Source organism: Vespula pensylvanica, chromosome 4 (genome assembly GCF_014466175.1).
Source record: "Vespula pensylvanica isolate Volc-1 chromosome 4, ASM1446617v1, whole genome shotgun sequence".
In the NCBI taxonomy this organism is placed as follows: Eukaryota; Metazoa; Arthropoda; class Insecta; order Hymenoptera; family Vespidae; genus Vespula; species Vespula pensylvanica.
In genome coordinates this window covers 9,792,633-9,814,745 of record NC_057688.1, presented here as the reverse complement: position 1 = coordinate 9,814,745, position 22,113 = coordinate 9,792,633, and the positions used below count along the sequence as shown (strand labels likewise).

Below are 22,113 nucleotides of genomic sequence, written 5' to 3'. Positions count from 1 at the left end.
TGTTCTTCTCCTTCGAATTTAATATCTTGGAAAGATTTAACTCTAGGAAACTACTCTAGGTATATATTCTGCGGAAGGTCGCGTTAAGAGGGTCAAAGAAATTGGAAAATGCATAGTCTCTGTGTGTACTCGCTGACATAGTGCATCTCGATATACATATTTTAAGTACACAAATAGGAATGTCGCAATCGCCTTTCGGCAATCTCGTCGTCGGTTGCGACGTATCGATCGATACAATGGCAGGTATACCTTCTCTACTCGAGTATCCAAGTAAAGATTAGTGTATCGAGTCGACGTAACGAAGCACTTTGCGACGTTTCTCTGTTTCGTTAAAAACGACAGAAGCGAATTATTTCTATGTCGTGTGCCATTAGCCAAGGTTAGAGACTTTTGTCGAAACGTAGTGGAGACACCGCGTGTGTGTCGCGGCTTTCGCGAGAGCACGAGAGCTGCTACGCTTTTGTCCGTATTGATCTAGGTTTATCCTGCATTCCTCTCCACCCTTACGCCCACCCCTTTTCCTAGCACCCCCTACCAACGCAACACTCTGCACTTTCGCACCCCTTATATAGATCGTGGCCGCACGCCCGCGCGCAACGACCAAGGTTATTCCCTTTTCCTACGATTACACGATGTAATCGAATGACTCTTCTAGCTCCGAAATATATACGCGCGCACACATGTCTGTGTATATATATATGTATATGTACGTGTATGTACGTATACATGTATATGTTTGAGCTCTGATAACTCCTTGCCAAGAAGCGATTTTCCATGCGACGAGGAATCGATCATCCGGTGTTTACTATATAATCTTTATTACGCGATAGAGACCACCTTGACGGATTCGATCGGTTTCCTTCTTGTCGCGAAAAGAAATTGGAATGCTTCTTTACATCGTGTCTTCTAAGAGTTTTGCAGGGTGCAAGTGGCTTTTGACTTTTCCATAGATTCGCGTATCGCTGCGCGACCGTGGTCATTGTTAAGCGAACGGCTTAAGAAAACTTTTCTACGTTTCTTACATTCTTCGCAAGAAGAAAAAGAAAAGAAAGAAAAAAAAAGGAAAAAGAGAAAGAAAACAAAGAAAAAGAAGAAGAGAAAAGAAATAGGTACCTATAGAGAAATAGGCGAGTCCAACTTTAAAAAGACTAAATCGGAAAAGGAAAATTGTTCTATACGTTTCTACGCTTCCATTCTCTACGTTTCGCTCGAAGCTAGCACAGCTGGGTCTTCCACAACAAAGTCCTTATTTGTCCTACCTTTTCTCTCTTTCGTTTTCTCCAAACGAAAAGCAGAAAGTCATTTCTTCGGCGTTTTTTTCTTCAATCGTCGAGAAAGGAAGACGAGAGAGAGAGAGAGAGAGAGAGAGAAAGAGAAGAAGAGAAAGAGAGAGATGCTTTGGAGCAGCCTTTACGATAGGCTTCTACTCTTACCTTAGAAAGAAGACGAACCTTCTAATTAACCTTAGTGGGCGTGGCAGGTAGATATTACGGTAAGCGGCGTCGTATAGCTTTCTTGGCGTTCGTAATCGTTGACATTCTACCTCGAAGAATTGGTCTACAAAGAGATACACGTCACGTTGTCAAGGCCACGGACGTAGCGTCCGCCCGCTTCTAACCTCGTTCTTACGATTCTCTCTCTCTCTCTCTCTCTCTCTCTCTCTCTCTCTCTCTCTCTCTCTCTCTCTCCGTTTGTCTTTCACGCTCATTGCCAAATACGACGATGAGAATTGGTTAAGATCACGTTAGAAACGAGTCGTATTAAACGGGACGTGAGCCTAATGTCGTTTCAAAAGGGACATACGTACTTTGCACGAGATATCCTTCTTTATTTAGGGCATAGTCGTGTTAACACACTTTTGCTTCCCAGTGATTCATGAATGACTGTCAGAGGAGAGAGAGAGAGAGAGAAAGAGAGTCAAAGAAAAATCGCTCTTTGACACTTTGTAGATACGTTTGCGTAGTTGCACGCGAGTTCCAACGGAGTTTACCTACACACGAACGAGGCCTCTGTCATCGCATTCAATGCACGACCTTACCCCTGAGGAAAAAGAGAAAGAGAGCGAGAGAGAGAAAGAGAGAGAGAGAGAGAAAGAGAGCTTGATTAATATCTTGAGTCACGTAAGTCGCGAGAGCGTACATACGCGACCGTTGGAAATTACGATTCATAGAAAAGTTAAGATTTCATCTTACAAAATGTCTTAGCTTGGCGCATATTTTTACATCGAACGAGACCCGGAAGCGATTAGAATTCAACGTTGAAGATTGGTCGCGAGCGTTTAGCTTAGCGAAACGGACGTAAAGAAAAATATACATTTTTGATCGTTTCGCGAGGAAAGAAAAATGAAGTAGGATGACGGACAAAGAGGTCCAATTAATAATTCATGCGTACGTTCGTGCGAAAATCTTTTCTAGCGAAACGTGATTTAATCGCACGAGTCGTCCCTTTAACGATCGCTTCGCGTTCGGTATAATCGCGTTGCGACGAGGGGTGCTGAGGGGAGGGTAGGGAGGAGGGGGATGAATATATCGCTCTTTAATGCAACGGAACTCGTTCTTTTTTCTTCTTTTTTTTTTTTTCTTTTTTCTTCTTTTTTGTCTCCTTTAACTTTGAACTTTAATTCGATGTAGGATATTACAGTGAAATTATTTTATCGCCGGTTCGCTCAATGACGTCCGACCGTTGGATTCTCTCAAGAGAATCGGGAAAGGTTGCTTCGACCACGGATGACCGCAGACCTCGTAATGCCTAATTGAAAAATTGAGTTCCAAAAAAAAAAAAAGAAAAAAAAGAACGAACCACTGACCCGAATCTCGCATCACGCGGTAGAAAATATTTCGCTCGAATAAGCCTCTTTCCGAATTTATACGATAAGCCAGATAGCGTAATCGATGATATTTTCGATCGTACGGAATCGACTTGCTAGGTACATGGACGATACGCGTACATTTTTTTGTCGCGCGCGTATAGAAAATATTTTAATAATCGTTTACGCGCGTTATTCTCCGATGATTCGCTTTACTCCGATTCGTCGGACACGCGATACGATACCAATTAATGTCCGTATATAGCATCGCCTTGCTATAATTGACTTTTAACGTAGTTAAAATAGCAAATCGTTTCGACGATGATCTTATCTTGTAAACGACGGACGTTGAAACGCGATCGTATTCTTCCCCGCCTATTTATCTGTTTCATCGTTCTAACAGTGTATTTTCTATGTGATTTTATTAATCGATCAAGAAACGTCTTTGACTTTGCGATTAAGTTTATACCATGGACGTGCTATTGTCGCCGTATGACGCTTTTAATGATGTCACGCACGAACGTATATATATATATATACACACACGCACACACATACATGTACTTTTAACTTTGATCGAAGCGTTGCGTTATCACGGTCGAAGGTATGGTCGGTAAGAAGGAGAGCTTCCGATTTCAGCGTCATCTAGCGAGGAGATCGAGCGGTCGTTCTTTACGTTTATTCACCCGAACTTTTCTCCGTCGATAGGGTAGAATTTAAATCTCCGAATAAATCGAGTCGGAATCGGATGCTTTCGAAGCTTTCCAACGATCAATCAGAGATCGTTTAGAAACGAAAGAAGAAAATGACGGAGAAAGGTATCGTCGCTTGTTCTTTTGTACGAAAATTCTTGCTTTTTTTTTTCTCGCAAAGCGACAAGTCGGATAGAAATAAGGAGGGAAGGAAAAGGGCGACGCGTAGTGAAATGGAGAGAAACAGCTGGCCTTCTTTCGTCGCGTACCCCACCATCGACGGATCCTCCGTCCTCTCTTCCTCCCTGCGTCGTCGTCGGTTCGCTCTCCTTGCTCGTGCGAACGATTTCGTTCCTCTCGCATTCGCGCGGAAGCACGTCTCGGAGCGAAGAGCGAGGGATCCGTGTCTGTCCGTCTGTCTGTCCGTTTGCCTGTCCGTCTCTTCCTCTCAACTTTGCCTTTATTTCACTCGTCCCTCTTTCCAACGACGTCGAACAGCAACGGCAGCCAGCGGCGGTGGCAGGCCGTCGGTTATACACGCGCGCAACACGCACACGCACACAGACACAGAACACGCTGTTCTCTCTCCAACCGGCCGGCGCTCGAAGCTGCGCTCAAATCCTAAGCTGCGCTCGAGCAGCGCGCGTTTCCCTGCTCCTGCGCGCGTTCTCTCTCTCTCTTCCCCTGTCTCTCTCCTTTCCTCTCTCCGTCGATCTAGCTCTCCTCCTGCGCTTCTCGACGCTCCGGCCACAGCCGCAAGAGAGTCAGTCTCTCGACCGTCCGTCGGTCCCTCAGCGCGCGAGTACGTCTCGCCTCCGAGAAATCACTTCCTTTATACATTCGCTTTTACACGATCGAACTTATTCGCCGGCTTCGAAATTGACGTGCACGTGTACGTTCTCTCTCTCTCCTCGTCCAAGAAAATTTCGCGAATTTCACGAGTTCGCGGGCACGTTCGCGAATACATTTCGCATTCGGTCTGTGTCGCCTTCGACGCGAGGACACGTCGTCCACGAATACACGGACTCGACAACTTCCTATCGCCGTCTGGATATTTTAATCGGCGCGCTTGATCGCCCAATTCTATCGGCCCGATCGCCAACCACTACTTGGATGCCACTTTGCTGGAACACCGAGGAACACCAATCTCTCGTTGTTCCCCGTAAATCCATCGATCGACAGAGTGAGATTCCTTTTTCATTTATTTCTATCTTTATCTTTATCGTACCGTAGCGAGATTTTTGACAGGCTCGTAGAGTACACGATCGATCGGATAATCGATCTCTACAGTCAGATTTGTTCTAATCGTCAAGAAAATACCTATTGTTTCGTAGAACGTAACGACTAGCCAGGTCGATCGTAATTTTTCGTCGTAACGAGCATATGTCGTCGTAGAATCGTCGAATCGTCGGATCGTTGTCGCCTTACCGCGCTGAAAGCGGGAAGACTCGCGCTCGGTCGGAAGCACGGATCGAAAAGCGTTTGATCGTCAAACGAGGAAAAACGATATATTTTAAGGTAGGACGGAGGAACGAACGCTTACGAACATAATGGTATTCTACTCAAATGCACAGGCTTAGGACGTGATTTACACGTGATTGGACGATTGGTAACACTCGGAACGTTCGTTCGTCGAGTGAAATACAACGAAACCTTGATCGTTAAAACTAATTGGCTGATACGAGCGTTCGACCGATTTGTTCTCGAGCGCAAAGGGTACGCTTGTTTCTTCATTTTTTCCTCCTCCTCCTCCTCCTCCTCTTTCTCTTTTTTCTCTCTTTTTTATTTTCTTTTTTTCTCTTTCTTTCTTTCTTTCTTATTTTCTATTTATCTTCGTCTGTCTTTGTTTTCTATTCCACGGCGTTTCGCGCGGGAGGCATTCTTTGTCGAAGTAGAATTGTTACGAGAGAGAGAGAGAGAGAGAGAGAGAAAGAGAATAAATATTTCCACGAGGCTTCGCTTCCGTCATTTTTAGTCTCTCTTCGATCACACCGTAATTTATCGTCAGCTCCGACGACTTTAGAATTCTAGCTAATTGCGAGACTAAAAAGATAATATAGCCATTGTTGACCCCTTCGTATTAGCTTAGCCGATTCTTTCATAAGGGTATCTACCAGCAGCGGCCATTCTGAATAATGCTTTTAGACGACGTGTAAAGTTATGCTACCCACGCGGACGGGTTCGCACACGCGTCTCTTCTTACGCACCGACTTTTTCATGGCTTTGCAACGCGTTTCACGATCCTCGAATCGCGGATCTCTCTCCTTAACATTTGTACGTAAAACTCAAAGAAATTTATAAATACTCTCTGAATGATTAATACGTGTGTGTGTCTATATGTGCACACACACACACACACACACACACACACACATACATACGTACATGTACATATATATATACAGACAGAGAGAGAGAGAGAGAGAGAATCGTTATCTCGCACAAGTCCTAAACAAAATTAACGATCGAAGGCGGTAAAATTAACGTAACGTTCGAAGAAATCGTTTAATTATACCTACAATCAATCTTTTCTTTTTTGACATCAACACGCACTATCACCCGATATCTTACGAATCACATTTCACATATTCAACGCAGCTCGGTAGCTTCCCGACGTACGATTATTGCACGTATTCCTTACAAGTTATTCACTTACAATTTCAACTTTTTCCATTTCGCGTAAGATATTATTGGAATTTCGCTAGGATCCCGTATGATTTCTTCGAAATCTTAGAGGACAATAAATGCGAGCTGTCTATTCCTTTTCTCCTTCTCGACACCTTGTGAAAATAGAAAATCGAAGATACATAACCCACCGTATGTATCTATTATCAAACGCAAAAGCAACAAACTACTCGCGAATATAGAAATTGCTTCGTCCCACGTTAAGATTATGCGAACGGTATGCCAACTAACGTAAGCCCTCGTGTAAATATTTACGTAGATATTGAGAAGCAGTTAACAGAGTTTATAAGTTGAAAAGAGATTTTTCTGGAGCACGGATAGAAACAGATCGTTTATATTCGTCGAGAGACTCGTTCGCGCTTACTTAAAAGGCATTCTCGGAATCGTCATCGTCGAATCACCGATTATGACCTCGGCTTTACAAGGGACAGACGTCGCTTGATTTATTTCGATACTCTTCGGCGTTTCTTCCTTGTATACTTTCGCTTCGTGAATAATTCATTAATTAACGTTTCTGCTCTTCGCGCGCGACGAACGCGCTCCTCGATGGATGGACTAGATGCACGCCCATTTTATTAAGGTTCGAACCTTTTACCGAGGAAAAAAGGAGAGAAAAAAAGATAAAGAAAAGCAAGAAGAAGAAGAAGAGTTAGAGAGAGAGAGAGAGAGAGAGACAGAGAGAATATTTTTCCAGCATCGAGAAATGAAAATTCAACAACGCCCTTGGTCGGTACACTCAATCACTTTTTTTCTTTTATTTTTTCTTTTCCCTCCCGATATAGCTCGAATCATAAAATCGTAACAATCAAGTGAACGTAATATTGACACGGCAAATAAATCGTTATACTCCTGAGAGTCATTCACGCATAAAATATCGTTCACGAGTTCGGCGAATACAAACTATACATACATACATGCATACATATATATATATATTTTTTTTTAGTTATGAAACATTGGCCATATCTTGTAAACGATTACGAGACCACCGAGAAAGCTTCTCCTTATTTGTATAGAAATAATCGATATATCATAAACGAAAAAAATAACTTCGGACGACTGCTATACTTCCTACTTGTATAACATGGATATCAATGACGGAACACCCATCGTCGTATATCAAACTTGTATATTTTCGATGATTATCTAATCTCTTTCTTAACACTCGTACGTTTCGTTTCGTCCCTTTTCTAAACGAAGTTTCTTTAACGATCTAATGTCTTTTCAAAGTCCGAAAGTAGAACAAATATTTTCTGAAAGCTAATTCAAATCTTAAATTAAATATTGATCGTGAAGACGGCGCGGTACGTTTCTGTAACGGCGATGCAAGTGGCATTGCAGGGGTACAAAAGACGATAAGATAAAAGTTGGAAGACCGAACTGCAACCGGTGTTCTCTCTCTCTCTCTCTCTCTCTTTCTCTCCGCTTGTTTCAAGCACATTGTTCTCTCGTTAGTTTTCGTTAACGAGCCAGTTTATATCAGAAACGTGAAACTCGAGAATGACGAGGTTTAAAAGTTGTGTCGGTCATGAAACCGCGTTATCAGTTATTATATAAAAGAAAGGAAGAAAAAAAGAGGAATGGAAAAAAAAAGAGAAAAAAAAAAAGAAAGAAAAAACCCATATACGTACGTAAGGAAATAGTAACAAAACGTTGAAACGTATATTCGGTGGTAGGAAAAGCGATGTTAAGGGAAGAATATAAACGGAGTGAGAGAGAAAGAAAGAGAGAAAGAGAGTGGGGCGGATTTAATAAGGCTGTGCTCTAAGCAGGCGTTCATTTTTAATTGACGTGCTGACATTGGAACAAACACGTATTCCGCGTGCTCAGGTACCATCAGCACGTACCGAGGTGTGTACACGGACACGTATACGTATACGTACTTGCTTACATGGAAGGAGGAGAGAGATAGTATAGAGAGCGAGAGAGAGAGAGAGAGAGAGAGAGGACACACGTATCATTTCTTACAGTCAGGGTCGAAAGTAGGGAAAAAGTACTCTTATAGAATGAGAATGAGTTCGAAATAGTTCCGCGATGATATATGAATAGAAATGGAAGTAAAAATAAATGGCGGCTTTCGTCGAATGGGCATCATTCTTCTCGAAGGTTAAACGCAGATGCGAGGAATTTTGCTCGTCGTCGTCGTCGTCGTCGTCGTCGTCGTCGTCGTCGTCGTCGAGTATTTAATCGACGAATTTAAGAAAAGAGCGTAAAGCGCTCTCGCGTACGCGTACGCACACTGATACGGTTACGCGCACAAAGCTGTTGAGTTATACGTGTTAGCTGCTTTTTATTGGATTCTCTCGACAAACGGTGTCAATTAAAATTCACGATACTCGGCCGGAAGAACTCGAAACGCACGATCTCGTACTTTTGCGCATATGTGTAACCAGACCTACGCACACGCGTATCCGAAGCTGCATACGTAATTTCGCAAGAACGCGAGAACAAGGCAAGAAGGATCTTGGAAACGATGCGAATTTTCATCGCATCGTTTTTCTTTTAATCCGTTTCGGCGAATCTGCTTCTTTGTTTTAGATTAAAACGTGCGATTTCACGCATAGTTAATGAATATGGTCGTGGCGTATGTAACAACGTTTGTTAAGGAGCAAATCGAATCTATGTTCCTTCGTACGTAGAAAAAGGAAACAATGGGAACGTTATTAGGTTTTCTATCTCTTCTCGAAGAGTTAACGCTTTTTCGAGACGCACGTCGACGGCGGATCGACGATGATTAACGTTTATCGACGAAGACGACGTTAATCGATCGACGTTCGGTCCAATTTGACGTCGAACGAAAGAGAGATGGAGAGAGGGAGAGCGAGAACGTAGTCGTCCCATGCGAGCCACCGAACCGTAGCTAATTTAAACGAATTGCTGCATTTCAATAAGCCGCTCGTCGATGCGATTCACACATTTTTATTCTTTATCGTCGGCTAATGTAACATTGTTTTATCTTATCCTTCTGACAATTTTTTTTCTCCTTTATTCGTTGAGTACCACTCAATCTCTTCAATCTCCTCGAGATATTTCGCGTTAATGAGATTTTAAATTGATACTTTTCATAAACTCGCGAAACTTCTTATCCATCTATCCACTTTTCTTATATTCGCTTCCAACGATTTCTACCCGGTATCGATCGTAGAATCATAGTTAATCAATTAGCAAATGATATACTCGGTCGCGTTAGTAACGCGACAAAGACTGCGGTTGTTATTTCGTACCTGATGAAAAACAAATAGCTGCGTCATCGATGTAAACGTAACGAGAGATTAAATGCTTCGTCGACTCGCGTGATTATCCGTCCGTAAGCTGCAATTTATTGTTCCTCGGAGTCGACGGTTATTTACAATGTTATTTGATTAATAAGTCGTCGAGCGTATTAACGCGAATTCAAATTCCGTGTCGCATTTTTCCTCCCGAGTCTTTCCTTTTTTCTTCCACATTTAAAATTCCCCTTTTAAGAGTGCTTTTTTTCTTCCTCTTTTTCTTTTTTCTTTTTTCTTTCTGGTTTTTTTTTTCTCCCTACAAATCCGCATTACTCCACGTACCTATTGTCTTTCGCGTGCGAATAGACGTGATATCGTATTTCATAAAAATTTACGCCAGTTTATGAAATATTTATCGAGCAGATTAATTACATCACGAGGAGATGTGCCAAGATCATATTCGTAAGCGATAATTTATACGCGAGAGGATGGCGTAATCGATACAATTATTTGAAATTCGTCAAGGCGGATGAATCGATGTCCGAAGTGCGTTGTTTATCTCTTCATTCTCTGCGCTAACCGGCTTTACCGCATTCGTCGATATAAATCTTTCCTCGTATCGTTGATCCTTCTTTAGGTGAATCGATCGGGATCAATCTCTCTCTTTTACACCAATTACGTTTAGCGAAACTTTCGTTCGGTTGTCTCTCGTTTTTTAAGCACGACTGGCACGCGAAACTGATTTAATCCTTTAAAGCTGCGTCGTATGAGCAACGCTCGCTTGTTTCTTGCTCCCTTTGAAAATGAAAAGCGACGATACGTAGAGTTACAGGCTCGTTGCTTCTGCCTTGCGAAAGAGGGTTATCAACGAACCAGAGATTTGTCGCGTCGATTAAAGCTTTACAGCCGAAAGAAAGATGGATGGATGGATGGATGGATGGATGAATGAATGGATGGCTGGATGGATAGAGAGATAGAGAGATAGAAAGAGCAAGAGTAATTTCGGGAACGAAAAAAGATAGAAGGACTTTAGTTTAGATGCGGCTTTTATTATTCGAGAGACGAAGGAGACGGGAGGGGCGGGGGAGAAAGGACACAAATAAAAAGTTTATCGGCCGAAAGAGAATTTTTGTTGGCCGGTACTCTCGTAAACGTTTTCGCATTCGCGTTGAAAATAAAATTTTAAGAGGCAATGCACTTTTATTTTGCTATATTGCTTTTTTTTTTCCTTTTAATTTCCTGTATGATTAAACAAGCAATCGATCTCGACGTAGAAGCTTTTGTTACGATCGAGCGGAGAGATCAGCTCGTCGAACTCTCTCGATCCTGTTGGCGACCCTGCGCTCTCGAATTCCGCAGCCCCGCCTTCTTCTTCCCGCCCTTGCACTCTCCCTCGGACGACCTCGGCAAAAGCCGACGGACCAGTCGAATCTACTCGTAGACCATTCTCTTCTTCGACAAATTGAAAAGTTAGCAATCGAAAGCGAACCTTGACACCTTTTTTTTTTTCTTTTCCTAGCTCGCTCGTCGTTTTTCGAGGGCCTAAGCCACTCGACGAGAAAGACTCACGGATGCTTTCTGCCTCTGGACGAGCGCGTCACCCGGTGGGGAAGCTTCTTCTTAAAATAGATTCTAGTACCGGCTAGAGGTTATTCGTTGTACATACGTTTTGGACACACACTTTAAATTTATATACAATCGCCGATGTGTGCGGCTCCAGTTGTAGATGGATATATACGTGCGCGCATACATACGTACGTATACGGACGTACATACATACGTACGTGCGTTGGTATCTTAGCATCGATCTTGCACGCTTTTCCTACGTAATATATACGTAAACGAATGGAGGAAAACGTTCGGCACGTCACGAAGATAGCCGAAGAAGAAATGTGTTCGAGAGAGAGAGAGAGAGAGAGAGAGAGAGAGAGAGAGAGTGAAAGAGAGAGACCTTCGATGATCAATCCTAAGACTTTCGTAAAGACGACCAAACGGTCGGTCGATCGAGCCCTTATTTTCGCGATGACACACGTTCCAGCTATAGATATCATCGGGCATTTAAATGTATATTATCACTTAAACGTATATTATCCTGTCGCCTCCTCATGCACGTGCTTGCATCGCGTATACCTGTGTGTTAGTGTCCTACTCCCACGCGACTTTTTCCCCCGCACGTCACGAAGTGGCAGAGCGCTTCGAAGACGCCAGCACTCCTTTTTCTTTCTTTCCTTTTTCTCTTTTTTTCTTCTCCCTTTTCATTCTTCTTCCTCTTCCTCCTCCTCTTCTACGTTTCCTTGTCTCTCTCTCTCTCTCTCTCTCTCTCTCTCTCTTATTTACTTTTTCCTTTTTCTACCGAAAACGTCTCTCGTTCGCGTCAAACAAATATAAAGAAACGTATAACGTACTCCTATTCATTCGGATGCATCATCCATCATTATGCAAATGCGTAGGTCGTGCAGCAAGCGTGAATAGTATTGAAGCGTACACATATTTGAAAAAAAAAGAAAGAAACAGAAGCTACTCGTAAAATTTGATAATTATGCCGGGTCGTGTCGATTTAACGAACGCGCATATCTATCCATCCGGCTGGCCGTCTACTTGTGAAATAAAAGAAAGAAAAGAAGTAAAGGAGGAAAAGGAAGACTGTTTCGCGTTTTGTTAGAAATATCGTTAGCGATAAGACCGTCGAATATCGTTTGGTCGCGCTTTGCTCGCATCTATCGTTGATCGGGAGTGATATCGACGATATCTCTTTATCGACTAATTATTTGTACGTCGATTATGCGTTTCAGGGAAGGCGAAGGTGGTGGTGGCGGCGGTGGAGGTGGAGTCGGTGGCCGTTCCGTGAGTAGCACTACCGGTGGTGGTGGTGGCGGAGGTGGAGGAGGAGGAGGGGGAGGTGGCGGAGGAGGTGGCGGCGGTGGCAGTGTCGGCGGCCGACGTGCACCGAGTCTACGATTGGTAAATGGAAGAGCTACCACCGGGATCAGTTTACACACCAGTAGCACAGAATCCGTACGTTCGCCTCATCACCACCTCGGTCAGCAGCAGACCGCCAATAACTACAACAACAATAATAATAACAACAACAACAACAACAACAACAACAATAACAACAACAACAACAACAACAACAACAACCACAATAACAACAACAACTGCCACGCCGGTAACAACCCCGCCGCGAACAATCATCCGAGACTCAACAAAGATGACAGCATCAAGATTAGCATCGAGAACACCAACACCTGTACAGACAGTCTCGTCACCGCTTTAGACGACGAGGCGCTGCTCATCACTGACTTCTTGGGCGATACAGGTGACCGACCTCCTCTATCCCTGATTTTACAATTTCTATTCGTAACACACTTTTTTTTTTCTTTCTTTCTTCCCTTTTCACGAGGATTCCCATAACGTATTAGGCGGAGTAAAGTAGGTAGAGAGTAATCGAGAGGGTATATATGTACATATATATCGACGTGCTCGAGCGAGCGTGAAACTTTAAATCGGTCGTTCGGCTAACGCGCGTAACGAGCCTATTATCGGCTCGTGAAATATAAAGAAGCTATCGTCGCAGTTGCATATTTATTGATATTGTATACATTATCGTATTGCTTCGTCTCTCTCGACGTTGCCAAGCGAAATCGCGGAACGATTAGAGGAGCTTATTAAGTATCTCTCCTTCTCTCTTTCTATCGTCATTTCGATTCCGCAACGTTCGACGGTAGAAGCAGTGGTTATATATTTATATCTTGTTTGCATAGATCGAGGTACAAGATAAAGGCAAATGCGTGAATTAATGACCGGACAGAATGACACAGAGAAGTGTTGCTTACAGTAAAAAATAGGCAATCGGAAAATTTTATCCGCTGGATGGTATTCGAAAGTTTGTCTACGTTCATACATATGTAGATAGGTGTGCGTATATACATACGTACACGCATACGTATATACATACATATATATATATGTAAATACAAAGTCAACGAATCGTTTCAAAAGTATCTCACGTGAGAGCACCGTAGCGCGACGATAAAAGTTCGACGAGGAATGAGGATACGATAGCGAGGGAATGATGCCACGTTTGAAGCCGGTTCCGGAACATACATATATAATATTATATACAGAATTTATATACCCATATCTATACGCAGGCATACTACAATATATAATACGAACATGTAACTTTGAGCTACGTGTATATTATCCTTCCATTCGGTCTCGGTCATTCGTCGTCGAACGCACATCCTCGACGCGTCACGCGAGATAATCTTTGTACGGGCGGCCGTAGTCTTCTTCCTTCGATCGCGAATGTCACGCAAGGGCGAGGAAAAAGGCACGATATATTCCAACTTGAGATTTGCATGAGCTTGACGCGCAAGATAAATAAGTAGAAGGCGAAGCATAGTTCTCGATAGAACCGGTCAGTGATTATGTTCCTCTTCTTTCTCTTTCACTCGTCCTCTTCTCTTTCGTCTCCTTCCTCCTCTTCTTATTCGCTGCTGTCCTCTTTGCCTCCTTCAGTCGAGTTTCGGTACGTCTTCGATTCTCAGTTTGTTCGAGTCTTCTCCTTCGACGCTCGCTCGCAAAGAGCAAAGACCGAGATAGAGAGAGAGAAATAGAGAGAGAGAGAGAGAGAAAGAGAGAGGAAACTATGGAGGATTTTTCAAAGTTCGTCGATAGCCAGAGTTTCGTTTTAGAGGGACAGAGAACGCCGTTGTTGTCCAACGATAAAAACAGTCCCTTAGAGTCCGAGTCTATTTCGCCCGGGAACGTTTTCATTTCTCGTAAGTTTACCATCCTTCGGATAAAAAGAAATATCAAGATTAAACGATAAACGATGTTTCCTTTGGTTTCTACTTTGCAGGCAACGAGATGAATTACAAAGGCAGCGGAAAAGTCCACTTCGGAGTGGACGACGTGTCCCTCTATGGGACGCCGAAAGAGGAACCGGGCCCGGGCCTCCCGGGCCAGGAGGTTAAACAGAGCTTCCTTAAGAATCAACTTCAAGCCCTCTTTCAGCCGACGGATAACAAGCTTGCGATGAAACTCTTCGGCAGCAAGAAGGCACTTATGAAGGAAAGGATCAGGCAAAAGGCGGCGGGTCACTGGGTCATCCATCCTTGCTCCAGTTTCCGGTGAGACCTATTATTTATCATCGATCATACACGCGCTACATATATCTACGTAACTCTTCCATAGATACGATATATTCCGATCCTTGATCATTTTCGAGAAATACCTTCGATAAGCCGTGAGAAACGATTGGATCGATTAACGTTCCACGCTCCTTGTTTAGCGTGAAATATCATAAATACGAAGCGTCTTATCTCTATACCCGTCATCCTTGTAATCGTCTGCTTTTTCTTTCGAATCGTTTTCACGTTGCATAATACGTCGATGATTTTTTAATACGTTCGTACATAGGTAGGTATGTAAGTAATCTGTGTAAGCGCGAGTTACACAATAGAAACGCGTAACCGTAGGATCTTTTTTAAATTCTCGCTCTCACGCGCCGTTGACGGATTACCCGAGTCACTTAACGCTTCAGCTTGTACCTACTAGAAAATGTATATGCTGTCTATTTACCGATGTACTTCTTTAATTAAAAAAAATATATATATATATATATATATAAAAGGTCGTAAGTTGATTTCGTCTAGGCAGATCGACGAATAGCCACCGTCGGAAAAAGAAATACGGTTTCGTGCAAAAAGATGGAGGAATTTATCGTTCGAAAAGGGATCTAAGCTTGGCCCTTTAATCCGACGTCTCCTTATCGAGGAGAGATACCCTTTTATGTACACGGATAGCTCGGATTACTTATTAGCAGAGACATTTACGAGAATCCGCTCGAATTCGTAGCCCTTCTTTCGAAAGCACTGCTCGTATTATCAAACGACCGGAATTAGCTCCGGTGTCGGCCGATGCAACGCCATTCCATAATGCATGAAACAGTATACCCTAGCCCGATGCGCGTTTGTCCTTCTAATTGGTTGAAATTGCTTGGCGTTTCCATTCGGAATCTTAGCTAATTACCGACACAGCGCGAACGATCTCGCTCCATACTTAGGACGCGAGTATCTACGATGCCGAGCATCAAGGTACTCTCTCGGTCGAGGATAGAATGTAGACGAGGGGGAGGAGGAGAAGCGGAGGAGGCTTTTTCTATGACTTCGGAGCAGATGAAACTGAAACTTTTATTCGAATGGCGCTTGATGATACTCGTATCTTTTCGTAGGCAGAGGCTAACGAAGCTCTTTATGATATTAGAAGCACATCTGCGAACGAGAATTTTGTTCCCTCCTGACGTTCAGCCTATTCACGTTTTTACTCGTTGTAATAAAGTTTTTAACGAGGGGATAAAATAGGAAGTACGTTTAGTAAATGGATGGAGTCGGGAAGATGCTGATACGATTTTCGTCGAATCTCTTCAAGATCCATCCCTCGGTTATCGATTGCGGCTAGGAAATAAATAGCCGGACATATATCTATTACGCGCGAGCTTTGGAAATCCCATGAATGTGTGCAAACTATTTTTATCCTTCCAGGAAGCCAAAGATATTAGTGCCAAGCGATTCGACATATAAAAGTGACCCTTGATCTCTAAGAAGACCAGATGTCAGTTGTTTAAAGCTTGCACTGAAAATAGTTGCTTCGGTTTCGCCTTCGCTTATCGAGTTCCGTTTCGGTTATTAGAATAATTTATTTCCTAGATAAATTTTATCGTACATCAATTATGTCGTATTACGGAAACGAAAATCTCTCGGTCGAAAGGCATCTGCGATTTCAGGTGTGGGCTATCGTTCGCGGTGTAACGTTCAAAGAGTCGCATATAGCGTGAGCGTATGTATAAGTATGTTAACGTACACGTTTGGCTGTCGATCCGTGCTACTTGAGTATAATTGATCGAGTCGTTATAACGCCCGGTAGGCGAACGAACGTATCGCGTTGCGTTCATTAACGCTATACCGCTCTTACTTCCTTCGGCTTTTACTTTCAAGTCGAATGCAATTTTTTTTCTTTATTTTATCTTCCCGTAGAAAGGCTCAAAGAGATGGATAAATAGAAAAAGAAAAAGGATGGGTGGGGATTTCACGATAGATAGGTACTTAGCTCGGGTGTGAGAAATGCGGAAGGACGAACGAGGTGTGAGGAAAAGAAGGCGAAGAAGAAAAAGGAAAGAAAAAAAAAAAAGAAAAAGAAGCACGTAAAGCAGAAGAAGAAGAAGCAGAACAGGAAAAAACGAACGGACGAACGTCCTCTTCTTGGTCGTCGCGGTAGGCGTGGGTCAGGGTCGCTGGAATTAACGCAGGAATAGAGACGTATTAATTAATTAAGTCATCTTAATTGCGCCCCCGGTTAAATTCATCTTCCTCTCTCGCTCGCTTGTAAGCGTCCCTCCGGTCTTCGCACGCCGCCCTCCGTAAGTTGCGCGACGACGTGCTTTCGTTAATTACAGTCGTACCGTGTAAAAAGGCAAGCAGGCAAAAAAGCAAGCCGATGATTCAAGACGTCGCTATCGCCGTCGTCGTTGTCGTCGTCGATAAGTTTTTCTCGCGGCTCGGAACCATTAGAAATGTATCGTGTCAATGGAACAATCGACTCGGCCTCCGGAAGGAACGAATTGACCTACACGATGTTCCTTCTCCCTCTTCCCACTCCTTCCGAGCCGCCTTTGGTAAAGCAAACGCGAGTCCCTCTCTCTCTCTCTCTCTCTCTCTCGTTTCTTTCATTTTTCCTCTTACGTTAATCTTTTTTTACCTACATACTTCAATGACGTCGTCTTAATGTCTCGACAATGAAGAGAATATCGATTCTATGAATATATATCGCGCTACACGACGGACGTACTTACCTACGTAGATAGATACACAGAACTAAGAGACATCCTATGCAAATATTTCATTCTCCTTCCAACGGACAACTCTCTCGGTTGTTCGATCTCTTCGTTCCAAGTTTTAACGCTCGCGAAACTCGTTCCGTATCGTTCCTTTTCATGCATCATTTATTACTCGACCCCGAATATCCTACGATTCAGGCTGACAATCAAGGTTGAATTTATGAACGCTTAGAAATCCGTGAAGACCCTAGTATCCCTTTCTTCCGTTCTTCCCTGTACGCGCGTGCGCCTTTCTTCTTTTTTTTTTTTTGTTTGTTTCCTTCTTTTTTCTTCTTCTCCTTTTTCTTCTTCTTCTTCTTTTTTTTTATTGTCTTTTTTCTTTTGTCGTGAAAATTTTAAAAATATAAATAGCGTCAGCGTTCCATTTTCGTTTTTTTTACGATAAAAAAGAAAGCAACCTTTGGAGGAAACAAGTACCTACCCTGTAATTGACGCTCGCGAAAGGAAGCTTTAGAATTTCTAATTATCCCCAGGTAGAATATAAAAAGCATCAAGCATATGCGTGCAGAGAGCGTGGAAATATTTTTTGTTTCAAAGGAAACAACGTCGACGGGAGGAAAGAGGGAGGATTGTAAAAATAGAACGATAAAAGTCTATTCGTCGAATCTAATGATAGCCTGCTAAGAGAAGAAGGGAACGAACCGGAAACGATTAACGTTAGTTTCAACGTACGCACGCGTAGTTCCTTCGCCGTTAGAGAGGATCGAAAAGGGCGGAAGGAGGTCCGTTAATCTTGTGCTAATAAAATATTTGATGCGGCCCTCGTTCGTTACAGCAGTCTCTGGGCGGCCATGGCCCAGTGAGATTGAGTGTAGACATTGCCAAGTCACCGATACGAGAACTCCTTCGATAGTTGCACGTCCAGCAACGAATACGCTTACTTACCTACATAGGTAAAGAGAGAGCGAGGGAGAGAGAGAGAGAGAGAGAGAGAGAGATGGAGAAAGGAAGAATCTACTTCGTTCTACTACATATGTACGTAACGGCTGAAGTATTATACGTATATAGGTATATGATGTGTATACAAAGTGCATAGGAAACTCTCTCTCTCTCTCTCTCTCGAGATTAGATGGAGGCGGAAACTCGAAAGCGAATCATTCAGGTCGGGAAGTTGAAGCAGAAGCTCTCCTCCCTTTTCGTCGGAATCAGGACGAAAGGATATTTCCGACCTGTTCCGAAGGTTGATTCGCTAAGGTCGACCTTGCGTTCGAGCAAGTCAGGGCCACGAAGGAGAATCCGTCTTTCGCGGTTATAACCTCCATATGGCTGGCTCCGATCAAGACCAGTTTAGAAAGTAGCCGCACCTTCTCGACCGAGGCGCGACTTGCGCTTGTACGCGATATTTTATTTGGTCTTACACTTTCGATCAGATATTTTTTCCTACTCGTCCAGACTCGAGAAGTTATCATTGTATTCGGGAAAGGCAGTGACTCGCGAGAACGTTAACGAACCGTATCTATCTTGCTCGAACGCATGAGAGAACGTCGAATTTGAACTTTGGCTAGTAATCTTCCTCTCTTCCTCTCTCTCTCTCTCTCTCTCTCTCTCTCTCTCTCTCTCTCTCTCTATCTATCTATCTATCTATCTATCTATCTCTCCCTCTCTAATTTCGAGAAAACTTATCAAAGTCGTCCAAGAAAAATTCAATAAAGAACAAAGTTATTCGGTCATTAAGCCGACGTTCCGGATTTAATAGAGGAACCCCTAACAAGGCTAAAATTCAGCGTTTTCGTGGTTTTGCGTTCATCGACATAACGTGGATCGCATACATCGAAATATCGTTTAGTCGTCAATCAGTATGCGAAAGCGCGGCCAACAACAACAACAACAACAACGTGCCACGTTTGGTAGTGTATTCGTGCGAGCGCGAGCGTACAAGCAAGGCGCGTCTGCTCCATCGGAGAAGAGAAACGAGCTCGGAAACTTACGAGCTCGGGATCGATCGTATCGTTTCAGGTTTGCGGCTTGACTCGATTGAACTACATTAAGCGGCGTGTGTCAACATGCTATATAAGCAACTACCGCGAATAAAGATCCACCTTGGAGCCATCTCTTCTTCTTTCTCGCGCATACGTACGTATAAGTACGTATGTGTCGCTTCGCATCGTCTCGTATAATATCGTAACGTATCCTTATCCCATCGTATCCTATCGTATCGCATCCTATCGTAGCGTATCGCGTCGTGTCGGCTCGGCATTTATGCTAAAATATTCCTCCGACTCTTTCTATTATTCAACAAGGATCGTTTTGTAATCTCGTACGATCATCTTTCTTCCCATCTTTCATTTTTTTCTTTTTGAATATTTAATCTAACTCTTTCCTTCTTTCTTTCTCTTTCTCTTTCTCTTTCTCTTCGATTTATCTTTTCGAAAGAATAATCCGTCAACGTATACGATGATAAATCTTTTTTTCCGAAAGTATATTTTATTAATAGTCGTCGTTATATATTCAACATCGACATCGTAATTCACGTTAGTTCTTCTGCCTTCAACGTCTCCCTTTCTACACTATTACGGACATGTTGTGTATTTAAAGGCGTCTGACGCATCGAAGTTTTGAAGCCGTGTTAAATAACATCGCAAAATTGGATCCACTTGATGCTCCGTATAATATTCTCTGAATGTGGATTACTTCGTTTTAAATTGTTGGAATCTCTCCTGCTTGTAAGGCAATACCTCCGGACTCGGGAAAACGAGTTGGAGGAAATAAAACGCGCGTACGCGTCAATCGGCGTTTTATGTAACGCGTGTTTTCGTCGATTCATACATTTGTCAAAATTGCTACGATTTAATGGTAAGATTAAAATTCATCGCCAACTTGTTTATACGTTCGACGAACGATCTTACGATCGATCGCGATCGATGCGTTCTTCTCCTTTGCTCGAATCTTGGATCACAGAGATCCAAGAGAGTTTGTGAGAGAGACAGAGAGCCAGAGAGAGAGAGAGAGAGAGAGAGAGAGAGCCGGCAGTTGAAAATTACAGAGGCCTTGTTCGGGTCTGCCCTATCATTAGGTAGTTTGCAAATTTAAACTATGGTTTCCTACTGCTGCGCGAACCCGTGCGCAGAGCCCGTTTAGTCCTCTTATGTAATAGCTGTTCACGTGATGGCTTTGATTGGATGCAAAGTTCTCGATCGGGAAAAGCGTCGAGCGAACGGCGAAACAATTTTTCCCTGTGGTCGACCGTTTATCTCTTTTATTTCCTACGACAAAAAATAAGAAATTTTACGATGAAACAGCTAGCTGACCGGCTAGTTAACTAGCTATCGAGCGAGCGAGCGAGCGACAAATAGAGGAAAGAATACGACGAGATACAATAAAAAGGCACGATTATTTTCACGTAGTGCAGAAATGTACGAGAGAAAGAGAGAGAAAGAGAGAGAAAGAGAAAGACCAGACTCTCTTTTCTACGTACATTTGCTCGTAACGTCTAACGAGAAGCCGATCGAAACGGCTCGTTATTGCGCCTCGTTAAATTCCCTTCCAGTTTTCGTTATGGACAAAACCACGAGGAAAATGGGATGCTTCCATTAAAGGAAATAATTGATAAGGAAAAGCGATCTCGATGTTCTCCCCGCGACCGCCATTTTCCATCCCTAACGTTAAGTCCATTATATCTATCCGAGGCAATTGATATTTTTTCTTCGACGATCTTTTTTTCGAAGAATCGATCTTTCCGTCGATTCTTTGGAATTCGATTGAAAAACTTTGAGCGTAAGAGATAAGTTAAACGTATACATTCGGTTAACGTCGTATCGTACCTAATATGGCCGCAGCATTGTCGGACATAGTAGAATAGCTACTAGATGTCTTAATTGACCCGAGGGAATGCGCGGGTACACGAAGCACGCGTACATGCATACGTTGATACGAGACGCGTGTATAACGCATCTCATATATGTTCTCGCCTATCTAAAGGCAATCTCCGTTATCGTTTTAGAGAGAGAGAGAGAGAGAGAGAGAGAGAGAGAGAGAGAGAGAGAGAGAGAGAGAGAGAGAGAGACGTTCTTCTGACGAATCCAGTTGACAGGATTTAGAAGGTCCAACCTTCTTCGATACTCTTCTTTCTAATAAAAATTGATAGAAAAATCGAAGGACGTTTGAGAAAGCAAAAAATTGGATTCATATATATATATATATATATATATATATATATATATATAAGGTACACACACGCGTACACATATGTACATATACACGAATCGTTCGACAAGGGGAAGCATCGACGCGTACAATAGGTGTGTACACATAGCACACGAGTACGCGAGCGATCACGTACCGACTCGGCAACGTGTCCGCACTGACACAGTAGCCTCTGGTTTAATCAGATGATTATTCTGAGATCATTCTTACAGCTGATACTAGGCCAACAGCGACACACGGTTCCAGCAGAGCCATCGCACGTCGAATATTACCTATATCTACGCGCATACATAGAACGCGATTTTCCTATCTCATTCGATCTCCTTCCTTAACGCCTTTCGTTCTTCTTCTCGATAATAGACGAGTACCTATCATTATACGATCAAATGTCTTTTCCAATTAATCGGATTACCCTCATAATCCGATAATAGAATGTAGCGGGACTCCGCGCAAACACGCAAAGAGACTACACCGCTTAGCAAAGATCTACTCCGTGACAAAAATACTCTCTTATCTTTAAATTCGGCTTTTCTCTTCCAACTCGGTTATTTGTCAAAGGGTAATCCCCCGTAAAGTTTGCCACGAATCCTCTCGTAGCAGTACGAACGATTGGAAAGGAAAGGAAGCGGAAAGTTTTCGGCTTATTCTCGCGGGTTACGATACTGCTTACTCGAG

General features: G+C 43.0%; 1 protein-coding gene across 16 annotated transcripts in view; it reads left to right on the top strand.

Annotated features, from left to right (window-relative positions):
• Nucleotides 1-22,113, top strand: part of LOC122628815 (potassium/sodium hyperpolarization-activated cyclic nucleotide-gated channel 3) — a 58,269-nt gene that overhangs the window by 16,829 nt on the left and 19,327 nt on the right. For 15 of the 16 annotated variants that reach the window (XR_006327118.1, XR_006327119.1, XM_043811494.1 and 12 more), the window contains 2 exons: nucleotides 12,185-12,711; nucleotides 14,260-14,530. Coding sequence is in view for 14 of the 16 variants with exons in the window: in XM_043811494.1 (XP_043667429.1) it covers nucleotides 12,185-12,711; nucleotides 14,260-14,530 (798 nt within the window). In the remaining 2 variants the exon portion in view is untranslated. Of the gene's footprint in view, nucleotides 1-12,184; nucleotides 12,712-14,031; nucleotides 14,180-14,259; nucleotides 14,531-22,113 lie in introns of those variants that run through there. The other variant, XM_043811505.1, reaches the window with a different exon arrangement.